At 37.7% G+C, this 16959-nt stretch overlaps 1 protein-coding gene across 1 annotated transcript; it reads right to left on the bottom strand.

Annotated features, from left to right (window-relative positions):
* Positions 1-755: 755 nt before the first annotated feature.
* Positions 756-1013, bottom strand: LOC120273162 (S-adenosylmethionine synthase-like). Its single transcript, XM_039279805.1, has one exon. It carries the CDS (start codon positions 1011-1013, stop codon positions 756-758), a length of 258 nt encoding a protein of 85 aa, XP_039135739.1.
* Positions 1014-16959: the final 15946 nt, after the last annotated feature.

Raw genomic sequence — 16959 nt, forward strand, 5'->3', positions numbered from 1 at the left:
TTTTATTTTTTTTAATGGGCACGTGGCTTCTTGTTATTCGTACTATACCAAATGAAGCAATGGTCAAAGATTCAGAGACCTAATAATCAACTTCTGATAAAAATTTTATTTCATTCAATTTTATTATTATTATTATTTTTTTACCAATATTCTATTTTATTTCATCCACAGCTATATTGTTTAAAGCCCTGTTGGCAGGCGTTGATGCTTCCTTTAAGCCTTTGTCTCCAATATGAGATTGGCAAGCGTCACCTTTATCTGCAAGAGGTTCATCTTGGAAAATAATCTCTACAGAACTATCATCCAGTCTTGGTCTTCTAGGAGGTTGTGGCCTTGATAAATATGTTGGAGATTCATCTACGCCGTTAGCATTGCTTATAAGGATATATATATATATATATATATTGAAGGAGCATCTAGTTTGTTCCCTTGACTCAAAAGCTTCATTGTGATGACCACCTGCTCCAGTAAATATAAGAATGTGAATACCATATGAACATTCCATAACTGATTAGATTCATCCTTGCTTGCAGACACCACAAGTGAAGGTTTCAATGCTTGAGTCTCTATGGCCACAAAATTCTTGTCAATCTTCTCATTGCTAGCATTAATAACACGAATTATACCATTGCTTCCACTAGCCATCAAGAAGAGTCCCATCAACATTACAAGCCCAACTCAAAGTATAAAAGGACTCATCTTTATCTTCATCAACATATGCTTGTAGGACAGAGATGAGCCCTCCTTCAAGGCATCTATAAACAGTAGAGCGGTTTCCTAGCAGGGAACTGCTGCTCAATGTTAACAAGCACTTTGCAATGGTCAGTATCGAAACCACCATCATCAGAGACAAAGCTAATAACCATGTTAGTCTTGGTGCAGGTCTCGCAATCAACCTTGCTGTCAGGGTAATGGGCAAGGCAAGCATCAAGCACAACATTAAAGATCTGGTCACAGAGCTTGAGAGTGTGTCCCTCATTGACGGATTTAGAGGTGAACAGGAAGGTATCCATCTTCTTTGAATTTAGAACGTCAAAGGGAACCTAGATGCAAATGAAACCCTAGTGACTTCCGAGCAGTTAACTCCGAATGCCCTGCTTTCACCTGAATTTGAACATCATGAGGACTGAGAGGTGGGAGTTTGAAAGGGTGGATCATGAGAGTGTCGATCCCCATGAGTCCAGCAGCTATGTTCTCCTCCTACATATCCACTGCTCCTTCACTATCCTTTCCCATCTCTCTCTTTCTCTCTTTCCCTCACTGTCAGCAACGCCTTTCCTTCTTTGCCGGTGGTGGCTCGGTCTGTCCTTGCCATCAGATCTTCCGGGTGGCATGACGGAGCCGGTGATGATGGCAGTAGCGGCGACAGCGACCACAGTTATAGCGGTAACAATAGCAACTTCAATATATATATTTTTTAGCGATGACGAGCGACCGATCATACATCTTCAACATCTCTTTTATGAGCTTTTTGGGCTTTTCCGTCTTCACTAGGTTTTCAGCAGGCAGTGGCAACAGTGACTTCACTAGCAACGGCAACGACAGCTGGCGATGGCAGGTGATGGTTATTAAGCAACAATCTCAATAGATTGTAAACAAATAAACAATCCCCAAGCTTGCTAGATAAAGGAGAGCAACCTAACAAGACCAAAATTGCAATCACACAAGACACCAAATTTTACGTGGAAAACCCTTAAATCAAGGGTGAAAAACCACGGGTCAATCTTGACCAATCCAAGCTCCACTATGATCAAATTCAGGGTACAAGAGAGTCTCAAGAATGAGCATAAATAAAAATACAACTTGACCAAAACACTAGCTAAAACAAGCTATATTGGAAACAAAAACAATATTCTGTAGCTTCTCTTCTGACCCTCATATCTTGAGCTAGGAGAAGCCAAATCACAAACCGTCTGGTGGAAATTAAGCTCTGCAAGTCCCGAACGTGCCCACCAAATTTCAGCTCAATCGGACATCGTTTGACCCTCCAAACACCAGCTTGAATTTGTTGCTCCTGTCAAATCCGAACCCTGCGAAAATCTGCCATTTTTATCTTTGTGGCGGCTATCTCCCCAGATTTTTCACTCTCTTAACCCTAATATGATGGAAAACACTTAATAAAGTGAACCCTAATGGGCTTGGACCATTTGGGGTTTTCTCCACATAGGACGGGAGCCCAATACCCAACATATCTCCCCCTCACGACTATGTGGAGGTGACCGCCATCCCGGCGATCATACGGCAAACCTCAAACTTCCCTCTTGGCAAAGTCTTTGTCAACATGTCAGCACTATTGTCATCTGTATGAACTTTAGCCAACTCCAACAACTTCGCATCCAATACATCTCGTATCCAATGATACCTCACATCAATGTGTTTTGAAAGAGAATGAAAGGTTTGATTCTTGGCAAGATAAACTGCACTTTGACTATCACAATATAAGACATATCTCTCTTGTGTACAGCCAAGCTCAAGCAAGAACTTTTTAAGCCAAAGAAATTCCTTGCAGGCTTCTGTGATGGCAATGAACTCTGCCTCAGTTGTGGACAATGCAACACACTTTTGCAATCTAGACTGCCAGGCCACAACTCCCCCTGCAAACTTGATCAAATACCCTGAAGTGGACTTTCTAGAATCAACGTCTCCAGCCATATCAGAATCTGTATAACCGACAAGCACAAGCTTCTCACCACCAAAACAAAGATTCAAGTCTGAAGTTCCCTTAAGATACCTCATAATCCATTTCACTGCATTCCAATGCTCTCTACCTGGATTTGAGAGAAATCTGCTAACATTGCTAACAACATAAGCAATGTCAGGTCTAGTACACACCATGGCATACATTAAACTCCCAACAGCAGATGCATAAGGAACACTTTCCATGTCAACCTTCTCGGTCTCAGTTGAAGGACTCTGACTAACACTCAGTTTGAAATGTGCAGCTAGAGGAGTGCTTACAGACTTAGACGTTCCCATGTTGAACCTCTCCAGCACCTTCTCAATATATTTCTTTTGAGACATCCAAAGCTTCTTCTCTTTTCTATCACGCACAATACTAATACCCAATATCTGCTTTGCTGATCCCAAATCTTTCATAGCAAATGAGTTGCTGAGTTGCTTCTTTAACCTGTCAATTTTAGAAAAATCTTTCCCAACAATAAGTATGTCATCAACATACAATAGCAAGATAATAAAATCACCATCAGCAAACTTGCTCACAAAGACACAATGATCAGAAGTAGTCTTTTTATAGCCTTGCTCAATCATAACCGATTCAAACTTCTTATACCATTGTCGTGGAGCTTGTTTCAAGCCATACAAACTCTTTTTCAATAGACACACATGATTTTCTTTGCCTTGCACCCTGAAACCCTCAGGTTGTTCCATATAAATTTTCTTCTCCAAATTACCATGGAGAAATGCAGTTTTGACATCCATTTGCTCAATTTCCAAATCAAGAGTTGCAGCTAAACCCAACACAGTTCTAATAGATGTCATTTTCACAACTGTTGAGAAAATCCCATCAAAGTCAATCCCCTTTCTTTGACTAAAACCTTTCACCACCAATCTAGCTTTATATCTAGGAGATGCTGAATTTCCTTCATATTTCACCCTGTAAATCCATCTATTCTTTAAGGCCCTTTTGCCTTTAGGCAACTTGACTATATCAAATGTATGATTGTCATCTAAGGATTTCATTTCATCTTCCAATGCATGAATCCATTTTTGTTTTTCTTCCCTTTCTATGGCCTCTTTGTAATTCTCTGGTTCTCCCCCATCAGTTAAGGTCACATACTCATCAGATGGATATCTGGTGGACACATGCCTCTCTCTGTTAGACCTTCTAAGTGGAACTTGAGGTGGATCTTCAGAATTATCTTCATGTTGCTTAGGTTGTATCTGCACATCCATTCTTGGAACATCTAATTCATCTCCAAGCTGCTGATCATCATTCAGAACATCAATATCAACTGCCTCTAGATTTGGTGTAACATGAACTGGCTCTGCATTAATTAACTCATAAGTCTTCAAGGGATCTTTCTGCTCCACCTTATCAATGTCATCAAGCATTTGGTTTTCTATGAATACCACATCACGACTTCTAACCAGCTTCTTCTTCACTGGATCATACAGTCTATACCCAAACTCATCATTATGACCATAGCCCACGAAGATACATTGTCTAGTCTTCTCATCAAGCTTAGACCTCTCATCTTTTGGAATATGAACAAATGCTTTACAACCAAAAGCTCTTAAGTGGTCATAGGAAACATCCTTTCCAAACCATACTTTATCTGGCACATCACCTTTTAAGGCCACAATAGGACTAAGATTGATCACATGTGTTGCTGTACACAATGCCTCACCCCAAAACATTTGAGGTAACTTTGCTTCCCGAAAAGCATGTATCTAACTCTTTCCATCAATGTTCCTGCTCATTCCTGCTCCCGTCGCACCATTGTCGCTGGAGTTTTGGGAGGTGTCTTCTCATGTCTCGATTCCGTGTTGTCTCCATGATTCATCAAAAGATCCACTAATACTCACCACCGCTATCACTCCCCGATACATTTGAGCTTCTTACCGATCGCTCTTTCAACCAAGGCATGTATTCTCTGAATTTTTTTCAAGCACCCCGATCTTTGGTCTTCAAAGCATAGACCCAAAGTTTCTGGAATGATCATCAATGAATGTCGAAAGTATAAGGCACCACCATAAGATTTTACCTTTAAAGGTCCACAAACATCCGAATGTACTAACTCAAGCAACTCGACTTCCTTGAAGAGGGATGCTTCTTAAAGGATACCTTGTTTTGTTTTCCTGCCATACAGTGAGAACATCTCTCTAACTCCGCATTCTTCAATCCTGGAAGCACATTCTTTTTAGCCAAGCTAGACAGTCCTTTTTCACTAATATGACCAAGTCTTCTATGCCACAAGTAAGATGCCTCCATATCTCACGCGATTCACATCATCACTAGGAACAACACCTTTCAACCAATCACAACTTAGAATCTTTATTTCCACGGCCTACAACCATGTTTCCTTTGGTAAGTTTCCATTTTCCACCACCAAAGCAGATTGTCATATCCGCTACATCATCAAGTCTCGCTAACCGAAATAAGATTCAAGCGAACATCGGAGCATACCTTACATCTTTTAGAAGTAGCTTCATACCCATGGTAGTTTGCGACACACATCTCCAATACCGACCCACCTTTGCAACGCCATCGTTACTCCATCTTCAATGAGCCAAAAATCTCCGATTTGAAAGATGTGAAGAATTCCTTCCTTGGCGTCACATGCAAAGTAGCACCACTATCCACAACCCAACTTTAACTCATTAGATACAATGTTGATTATATCGGCCCTCGATGAGTAAAGACCAAATCATCGTATAGCGAGCAGATCATGTAATCACCATCTTGATCCTTCTTCTCCCGCTTGTCCCTTTTCCTTGTTTTCTCGCTCCATTTGAAACAATTCCTTTTTATGTGCCCCATTTTGTGACAATAATGGCACTCAACATCCTTGTATCTGGACTTGGACTTGCTTCTGCTTTTATCTATACCTTTCTGATTTCTATGAAGATTTCTCCCCCGATCTTCATGAAGCAGAACCTCTGGTTGAGAAGAAGAATCTTGAGCCTTCTTTCTCATCTCCTCATTAAGAGTACTACTCTTAACTAACTCTAGAGACACCACACCACCTGGAGCAGAATTTATTATTGAGACCCGAAATGTCTCCAATGTATCTGGTAGTGTGTTCAACAGCCAAAGTCCAAGAATTTCATCCTCAAATTTAATACTCATCCCTGACAACTGATCAAGAAGCCCCTGAAAAACATTCAAGTGATCTGATATGGAAGTTCCCTCTTTATATCTCAAATTCATCATGGAATTCAACAAATACAGCTTATTGTTTCCTGACTTTGAAGCATACAAAGACTCAATCTTCTCCCATAATTTTTTGGCTTCAGTCTCATTAGCAATATGATTGTAAACATTATCATCAACATATTGCCGAATAAACCCACAAACTTGTTGATGTGCAAATGCCAATTCTTCATCAGATTTTAAATCTGGCTTCTTCGCAGCAAACACAGGTAAGTGCATATTTTTGACAAACAACAAATCTTTCATTTTCCCTTTCCAAAGATGATAATTGCTTCCATTCAAACTAATCATCCTATTTGTATTTGCCTCCATCATTCAAGCAAGAAAACCACTATGATCACAAAGATTGAGAACCTAGCTCTGATACCACTCAGATGGGAATTAAGCAACAATCTCAATAGATTGTAAACAAATAAACAATCCCCAAGCTTGCTAGATAAAGGAGAGCAACCTAACAAGACCAAAATTGCAATCACACAAGACACCAAATTTTACGTGGAAAACCCTTAAATCAAGGGTGAAAAACCACGGGTCAATCTTGACCAATCCAAGCTCCACTATGATCAAATTCAGGGTACAAGAGAGTCTCAAGAATGAGCATAAATAAAAATACAACTTGACCAAAACAATAGCTAAAACAAGCTATATTGGAAACAAAAACAATATTCTGTAGCTTCTGTTCTGACCCTCATATCTTAAGCTAGGAGAAGCCAAATAACAAACCGTCTGGTGGAAATCAAGCTCTACTAGTCCCGAACGTTCCCACCAAATTTCAGCTCAATCGGACATCGTTTGACCCTCCAAACACCAGCTTGAATTTGCTACTCCTGTCAAATCCGAACCCTGCGAAAATCTGCCGTTTTTATGTTTGCGGCGGCTATCTCCCCAGATTTTTCAATCTCTTAACCCTAATATGATGGAAAACACTTAATAAAGTGAACCCTAATGGGCTTGGACCATTTGGGCTTTTCTCCACATAGGACGAGAGCCCAATACCCAACAGCAGGTAGTAGCAACGGCAGCAAGCGGCAACCTCTCTTCTCTTTTATATATATATATATATATATATATATTGTAGAGGCAAGAGACGATGGAAACCTTCTCTTGCTTCTTTCTTCTAATCTTCTTCCTTTTCTTTCGCTCCTCTTCCTTCTTCTTTCGTCTTCTTCTTCGTCCCTTTTCGCCTTCGTCTTCTTTTCTTCGTTCTTCTTTCTCTTTCAATCTTCTATCTGGTTCGTTTTTTTCTCTCTCGTTCCTTCTTCTTTCTTCTCCGTCTTCATGGGTTCATCATCAAGACCGACAGCAGTGATGGCGACAGCAAGCGGCAATAGCGACATCGCAGCAAAGACAGCAGTATCAGTGGTGAGCAGCAACAACATCAAATGACGACATCAACACCAATGATGGCATCATTCAGCGGCAGCGACAAAGGCATCAAACAATGACGGGGGCGTCAGGCAGCAGCAGCAACTTTCTTTTCTCTTGATATATATATATATATATATATATGAATATAAGTTTGGAGCGAGAAACAAGAATAAAGACCTTCCTCTTCTTCTTCGCCTTTCTCCATCGCTCTTCTCTTTCAATCTTCCTTGTTTTTTTCATGCTCTCTCTGGTCCTTCTGCCTCCTTTTAAAGACCTCTAACCCCCGTTGTGAGTCGTGGATGTTTGTATCGATCGTGGGGAACCACGACGAACACCACACGTCCCACATTTTTTTATTTATTTTATTTTATTTTTATTTTTATTATATATATTTTAACTTTAATTTAATAAAAATTATTATTATTTTTTTATTATTTTTATTATATATATATTATATATTTTTTATTACTGTTTTTTATTATAATAATAATTATTTTTTTATTTTATTTACTTCTTTATTATTATAATTATTATTTTTAACATTTATCTATATATTTTTTTTATTAAATATATATATATATATTATATTATATTATATTTATCTGATTTTAATTTGATTTATATATTATCTAATGATTTATATATATATATATATATATATATATTTTTGTTATTATTATTATTATTATTTTATCTTTATCGGATTTTATTATTATGATTTTATCTTAATTTAAATTGATTTAATTTTATTATATTCTGAATTATTTTATCTGATCTACATATTTTTTTTAATTTTAAATATTTTTTTACAAACATATTATATATATATAATTTTTATTTTATTTAATTTAAGTTAATTTAGTTTTTTTAATTTAATTTTTTTTTAATTTTTGTAATTTGATTTAATTATTAATATTTTGATTTTTTTTATTATTATTTTAATTTAATTCGATTTAATTTTCTTATATTTTTTATATGATTTTCTTAATTTGATTTGATACATATTATATATATATATATATATTCACCATGTGATTTGTATTCATGATTGATTTTGCGATTTATATCACCTCGAGATTTGTGCTCTCGGCTGATCTTGAGATTTGAGTATTTTAGACTGTCTCGAGATCTATGCTCTCGGTTGGTCTTAAGATTTGTGTATTTTGAATATTTTCGATCGTCTTGAGATTGGTGCTCTCGACTGGTCCTGAGATTTGTGTATTTTGGATATTTTGGATTGCCTCGAGATCGGTGTTCTTGGCTGATCCTGAGGTTTGAGTATTTTAGACCGTTTTGAGATCGATGCTCTCGAGAGGTCATGAGATTTGTGTATTTTGGATATTTTTGATTGCTTCAAAATCGGTGTTCTCATGAGCTGATCCTGAGATTTGAATATTTTAGACAGTCTTGAGATCGGTGCTCTCGGCTGGTCTTAAGATTTGTGTATTTTGAATATTTTGGATTGCCTCGAGATCGGTGCTCTCAGCTGATGATGAGATTTGAGTATTTTAGACCGCCTCGAGATCTGTACTTTTGGGTGGCCTTTAGATTTGTGTATTTTGAATATTTTGGGTATATTGGATCGCCTCGAGATCGGTGCTCTCGGTTGATCCTGAGATTTGAGTATTTTATACCGTCTGGAGATCGATGCCCTCGACCAGTCCTGAGATTTCTATATTTTGAATATTTTGGATTGCCTTGAGATCGGTGCTCTCGGCTAATCCAGAGATTTGAATATATATATATATATATATTAGATCACCTCGAGATCGGTGCTCTCAGTTAATTTAGGGATTTGAATATTTTTTTTATATTTAAATTAGGACATGTATATATATATATATATATATTTTACATATAAACAAATGCTCCCTTCATACTTCTCTCGCGAAGAAATTTTAGTGAGATTGAGTGAGAGAAGTAGTAACTTCAAAACTTTTTATATGTCATGCCGAACATGTTTTTGATTCATGAAAATGAAACTTTAAGATAACATAGCATGCATTTCATCATAGACAAATGTACATGAAAGTCAATGTTTGCCTCAGGAAGTACGCACAATCGTACATGACCGGTCTACCCTTTTTTTTGTTTTAAGGGACCAGACGTTCTGTCATAGACAAACATTCTACATTATGCATAGTATTTCGTTAGAAAACGACCATTAATAAGTGGCATGGGTCTTTCGCCTTTGTCATCAATGAGTTGGTATGCGCCTCCTTCGTAGACGATCTCCACGACATATAGACCTTCCCAATTTGCTTTGAATTTGCCCCCGGCCCGCTTGTTGGTGATGATAGGCCTTCTGAGGACAAGAACCATTTCTCCTTTTGTAAATGTACGGAATCTGGCCAGCTTATTATATGCTTGAGACATTTTTGCTTTGTAAACTTCAAGATTCTGGTGTACTTCGATCCTTTTTTTCATCAAGAGATTCTAACTCATCTAGGCGAAGTCGAACATTATCTTCATTAGATATTTCATTTTGCAACACCATTCTTAATGAAGATATTTGAATTTCAAGGGGTAGGACTACTTCAGTTCCAAATACTAAAGAGTATGTTGTGCATTGTATTGGGTTCCTATATGTGGTACAATAGGCCCATAGCATCTCAGGAAGTCTATCATGCCAATCCTTTTTATTTTTGGAAACATATTTCTTTAATAATTTTGAAAGAGTTTTGTTAAATGCTTCCGCCAACCCATTTGCCCTCGCATTATAGACAGAGGTATCCTCCAATCTATTTTGTGATGTTGAGCAAATTTCCCAATTTTGAAGCTTCTGAAAGCCGGGCCATTATCTGAGATAATTCTTCTTGGAGTTCCAAATTTGTATAGGATATTTTCTCTGAAGAATTTTATGATGTTCTCAGTCTTTACTTCTCTTAAAGCAATAGCTTCTGCCCATTTGGAGAAATAATCTGTTGCAGCCAATATGAATCGATGCCCAGAAGATGATGGATGCTCAATGGGACCAATCACATCTGTTCCCCATATCTCAAAAGGCCATGAAGAAACTGTAGGATGTAAGGGATTCGGATGTTGATGAATAAAATCCCCATGAAATTGATATAGATGGCATTTTTGGGCATATTCAATGCAATCTCCGACCATAGTTAGCCAATAATATCCCATGCGCTTAATCTTAAGTGGCATCTTGGGTCCGGATTGGTGTGCACCACATATCTCGGAATGTAAATCATGCATGACTTCTTTCGCTTCTTCATATGACAAACATTGCAGGAGTAGCTGATCATATGATATGCGGTACAACGTGTCATTAATGAGGGTAAATCTTAGAGCTCTTCGCTTTATTTGAAGGCTTTTTGATTTGTCCCCTAGTAATTTATCATATTTCAAATATTCCATAAATGGTTGCCTCCAATCTTCCTCTGGCATCTCGAGGGCGAAGACTTCCATATTTTCTTCAATATTTTCTTCATCGCTGAGGATTGTACTTATGCGTCTTCTATTTCTTATAGTGATTTGAACTTCATCATAATCTAGATTTGCCAGCTCTTTTGCTATTCTTACCAAAGAATCAGCTTCGCCATTTTCTGATCTTGAAACCCTGCTCAACTGCACTTCGGGGATTTTCTTCAATAACATTTTGACCTTCTTATAGTATTTAAGAAGTTTAGCTTTGTATACTTTGTATTCTCCTTCAACTTGTTTGATGATGAGTTGTGAGTCTCCAAATATATGGATATGTTGAATTTCCATTTTGATTGCCAATTCCAAACCGGCTATGAGAGCTTCATATTCTGCTTTATTGTTTGTGCATGACTCTGTAAGGGAAAGTGCATATCTAAGGATTCCTCCTTCTGGTGTAACAAACACAAGTCCTATTCCAGCTTTAATTTGTGGAAGCTCATACCTCAGTGCCGGCTTTATAGATGATACCCCATCAAAGTACAGTCGCTATTTTGTTTCTTTTACTGTAAGCGTCTCTTCATCAGGGAGATCATAATTAAGGGTGAATAATCAGGGAGAGGATGTGCCGCCAAAAAATCTGCCAGTGCTTGCCCCTTGATAGCCTTTTACGGAGTGTATATTATATCAAACTCCATTATGATCAGTGCCCATTTAGCAAATCTTCCTGTGAGTAATGGCCTCGTAATAAGATATTTGAGAGGATCAATTTTTGATATGAGAATAATTTTATGTGCTAATAAGTAGTGTCTCAATTTCTTTACTGCAAACACCAATGCTAAGCAATGCTTTTCAATTGGTGTATATTTGCTCTCAGCTCCTATCAACATTATGCTGAGGTAATATAATGCATTTTCTTTGCCATCTTCATTATTTTGAGCTAGCATAGCTCCTAATGACGGGTAAAGTTTTCCAGTGAGTACCTAAGTTTGGCCTTATATCAGTTTGAGCACTAACTTTCAATTTGTATCAAAATGAGTACCAAATTTTAATTTCATTTCTCTAGCTGGGTAATTGGGAATTTTCGGTGGATTTTTTGTGATGTGGGCACCAGAAAGCTTGCATCGATGCATTAGGTCGACGTCACCGACTCACTAACTCAGCCACTTAACCAATGTAGCTTTTTTTTTGTTCATGTAGGACGTACACATCAACTTCTCTCCCATCATCCTTTTTCCCCTCTTTCTCCAGAACACTATAGACCTGGTGATGTGGACCCAAGGCATCCACGAAGGCTTTTCGGCATCCACATCATCAAAAATCCACCAGAAATCCCCAATTACTTTGCCAAAGAAATGAAATTATAACTTGATGCTCATTTTGATACAAATTGAAAGTTAGTGCTCAAACTGATATAAGGCCAAACTTAGGTACTCACTGGAAAAATTTATCCTCCCAATGACCTTTCTAAGGCCGCAGTATATAGAATTAGTTGCTTTCCTGAAATTGGGGTTGTTAATACTGGTGGATTCAGCAAATACTGTTTAATATCTTCAAAAGCTTTCTGACATACAGCATCCCATTTAAAGGGTGTATTTTTCTTAACCAGTTTGGAAAAAGGCTTGCATCTTCCTGATAAGTTAGAAATGAATCTTCTGATATATGCTAAACGCCCTTGAAAAGACCGCAACTGCTTCAATGCTTGTGGAGGTGGCATTTCCAAAATTGCCTTTATCTTAGAAGGGTCTACTTCTATCCCTCGATGTCTCACAATGAAACCCAGAAACTTTCCTGATAGGACTCCAAAGGCGGATTTCATTGGGTTCATTTTCAATTTATATTCTCTGAGGCGTGTGACAATGGTCCTCAGATCTTCTATATGTTTGTTTTTGGAATTTGTTTTCACAACCAGATCATCTACATAGCATTCAACGACCTTATGAATCAAATCGTCGAATATTCTGCTCATAGCTCTTTGATATGTTGCCCCGCATTTTTCAAGCCAAATGGCATTACTCTATAAAAATATATGCCCATAGGTGTTCGGAAGGCAGTATGTTCCTCATCATCTGGGTGCATCTTGATTTGATTATACCCTGAGAATCAATCTATAAAGGAGAACATCTCATACCCCGAGGTGTTGTCGATCATGATCTCCATGACTGGGAAAGGAAAATCATCTTTGAGACATGCTTTGTTCAAATCTCTGTAATCAACACATATCCTTATCTGGCCATTCTTTTTCTTCACAAGTACTATACTGGTAACCCAATCTGGCTATTTTTCTTCCCTAATAAAATTTGCTTCTATCAACTTCTTCGTTTCTTCTATTACTTTCTCTTCTAAATCAAATTTCATCTTTCTTGGGGCCTGCTTAATTAGAGTGACATTGGGATCAATAGCCAATCTGTGAACAGCTACCTCATTCTCTAACCCTGGCATCTCATTGTAATTCCAGGCAAAACAGTCAATATATTCTTTCAAAAGAGCCTTCAAGAATTCTTTTTGTTCTTCTGTTAGTTGTACGCTTAAGAAAGTTGGTCTTGGGTCTTCGTCACTTCCCAAGTTGATTTCAATTAATTCATCAATTGTTGCTTGACCTATCTTCTAATTCAGGTAGAGCACTTTTCATCTTAACATCTTCTTCTTCCTTAGTCTCCATCATGTAACATGAATGCTTCGAAGATTTAGTATAACCTACCCCTCTCTTGTCAGGATGGGAATAGTTCCATAATTGATGAAAAATCTGATATGATTTCTTTGACCAGTTTATTTTTCCCCCAAACTCTATAACTATCCTCCTGAGTTTATTAGGGTACTGGCTTGGGATGTTTATAGGTTGGACTTCACTATCCTGTTCTTGTTCAATCTGTAGAATGTCATCATTTGAAATTTTATTATTTTTAACTCTGTAGAAGAGGATACTTCTTTCATTCTCATTTTGAGCTGGTACATAGAGTGTCTTCAATTGCTCGACTGTATCAACCTTCAAATCATCTAGGGACTTACAGAGACCATTTGGAACCTTTGTGATATGCAATGTGCTTTCTTGGGTAAACCCTTTGGTTTGACTTGTATCATTTTCATCTCTTGAAGATTCAGTATCACTGCTATAGTGAGGCAATGCTGACTCTTTCTTTTTGAATATTGGCATAGCGTTAGATGGTTTTGCCAAAGCCTTTTCCATCAAGTTCAATGTTTTGCCCCCTTTAGAGATACCAAGGTAGTATTTGGCATCCTCATAATGTATTTCATGGACACCAAAGGGTTGAATTTCACCATCAATTCTGTATTCTTCTCCATCGACCATATATTTCACGCATTGATGAAGGGTTGAAGGGACCATCCAGTTTTCATGGATCCATGGCCTGCCCAACAAGGCTTTGTATGAGGCATCAGCATCAATTACATGGAACTTCACATCAGATATAATATTTCCAAACTTGATCGGGAGAGTAATAGATCCCAATGCTTTCTGACTATGCTGATTAAAGCCTTGAATAATGATCCTTTCTGGAGATAAATGACATACTTCCAAAGCTAATGCCCGAAGAGTATTGAGGGTCATTGGGTTTAAAGAAGACCCTGGATCAACAAGAATTCGATTGATCTTTATCCCGTCACAAGACCCTGTCACGTACAATGGTCTATTATGCTCTGTAGTTCCAAGTAGTAAGTCTTTATCGGTGAATGATATCGACAGTGTATGTGTTGTGTACATAACTTTTGTCATATTTATTTCAGCAAAATAAGCCTGATACTCCTCAGGGTTTTGTAGGGCATGTATTAAAGATTCCCTGACTTCTGTTGGCATCATCAGTGTGTCATACATGTTAAGTAGAGCCGATACTTTCTTCAGGTGTGCCAAGATATTATAATCTGGTTTCTTCAGTGGTTTCTTTGTTGAGACATTTTCCTCTTCTATCAACTTCACTTTATTTTTATCATTTAAGCTGGAAGCTTGTCTTGATTGTAGTAACTTGCCAGTTCTAAGCTGTATTTGATGTACATGGCAGGATACTTCATCCTCCTCATTTGGAAAATTCAGCTCATCATCAGAACCTTCCAGGCACGTCATGGCACAACAAACATCTCTCACTTCAAAATAATCATCGGTTAACTTCAAATTTCCAATGGAAACTTGCTTTTGTAGCCATTCTTGAAAATTCCGATGGTCTTCTAAAGTATGTCCCACGAGTCGGTGATATGGGCAATAATTTGGGTAGCTATCCAAATGCATCAAACATGACTTTTTGGGCTTGGATAAGTCTAGCCCTTCATCCATGGCTCGATTAAAAAGCTCTATTCTCTTGTCTTTTCTGATTCCAATGCCTGAAATAATGGATTTTTCCTTGGCATTTACTATTGAGAATGTAGGCTTCACAATTTCTGTATCAACATTATCGCTTGTCGACTCTAGTGGATATATCCCGAATTCATCCCATTTATTATCAGCAATATGCAGTTACATTTGCCTATCAGCTGATTCCTCTGTCACTCTTTGTATGAAAGAAGGGATTTCTTTAGCAGGCATCACTTTTCTCAGGACTTTATATTTCGGTGTCTTCGGAGTATAGTATGGATTCTTTGGCTTTACTGAAAGGTGTGGCTCTGGGAGTTTTGCATTTGCCTTCTTTACTCTTTCTCTAAATGTCATCTTTTTTTTATGCTTCTTGCTAATATAAGGCCGACCATGGCGATCATTCAGTTCCTCTGACTCAAAAAAACTATCTTCATCATCATTTTGGTCATATATGGGGTATTCACATCCAGAAATATCCTTGCAAGTTTCCACTTGCATCGTTTCATCATTTTCTTCATCTAATTCCTCAAGTAACTCTTTCACCTCCTCTGGAAAATAGTCTTTAAGAGTGATCAACACCTTTTCCTTCTGTTTATATTCTTCAAGTGATTCAATATATTGTTCTATGATGGATTTCTTGTGTTTTGAGTCTTCGCGTTTTTGCTTTTTCTTCTTATTTTTCTTCTTGGTTTGCTTTACTGGAAGTCCCTCAGGAGGTTTCTCGACATTTCTCCACTTGATCCCTGAGGGTTAGGCCAATTTCTTCAACATTTTCTTTATTTCCCACAATTTTCCTGGAACAGAAGGAGGTTTACCATCAAATACAGATGGGAGCATTATTTTATTACCCACCACTGTGATTTTCCCTTGGGATGATTCCTTATAGTCTGGGTAGTCACACACCGGATATGTTCAGCAGGCTGTTCCAAGAAAACACTCTTAGAGAGTGTGATTTTACATTCTTGATATTGACGCTCAAGCCAATCTTTAAAAACATAGCAGTTTTCAATTGTATGCCCAACACTCTATGGTACGGGCAATAATTAGGATGATCTTTTTTACTCTGTTCTTCCGGTCTTTCACATTCAGGCAATTGAAGTCCTCCATTCACTGCATCTTTAAAAAATTTTAGCACTTTATCTCTTCAAAAAGAGTACATTTTGTTCATTCTATCTTTCAAAGAAGGAATGGGTCTTGGTTCAGTTCCAAGAGCACCTAAGCTGGGTGGCTTAGCTTGTTCTGGTTTATATGATTCTATAGTGCTTTTTCTTTTATCAACATTGAAGGTTGTAGCAATGTACTTAACATCTTCGGCTTTTTTAGGTTTATCATTTCTGGAAATTTGGAAATTACACAACACCCTTGGGCTAGTCCTTTCTAATTTTTTGGCTTGTGAGATCAACTCTTGAAATGTCGTGATGCCAGATGTACTTAAGAAAGGTGTCATCCAGCTATCAATGTTCCCGAGTAACAATCCAACTGCTTGAGGTTGGTCCAGGGGTTGTTCACATTTAATACTCAAGTTTCTCCATCTCATAATGTAATCAACTACTTTCACATCTTTGTTTTGGTGAGTGGCCGCAAGATCGGCCATTGTAATCTTATCACTGACACCTCCAAATTGTACTCGAAATGTATCTTTCAATTGTTGCTAATTTTGAATCGAGTCAGGTTGCAAACTTACATACCACTCAAATGCAACTCCTGTGAGACTGGAAGAAAATTATCTGAGGAGAAGTTTGGTTTTGTACTTGTGTCTCCATATGTTGTCACAAAGTGGGCCAAGTGTTAATCAGGATTACCAATTTCATTGAATTGTTTGAATTTAGGCACATTGAATCCTTTGGGATAGGGTACTAAATCATGATAGCCGGGATAAGGTTTGTCACTATCAACTCTTATCTCGCTATTTTTGGCATGTTTGAGTTTAGTAGCCACCATTTGTTGTATCTCCTCCCGAGTCATTACAACAGAATGTTCTTGGATTGGGATACTTGTTGTTCCCCCTGGTCCCACTGCTTGA

This window comes from Dioscorea cayenensis, chromosome 12, assembly GCF_009730915.1.
Source record: "Dioscorea cayenensis subsp. rotundata cultivar TDr96_F1 chromosome 12, TDr96_F1_v2_PseudoChromosome.rev07_lg8_w22 25.fasta, whole genome shotgun sequence".
In the NCBI taxonomy this organism is placed as follows: Eukaryota; Viridiplantae; Streptophyta; class Magnoliopsida; order Dioscoreales; family Dioscoreaceae; genus Dioscorea; species Dioscorea cayenensis.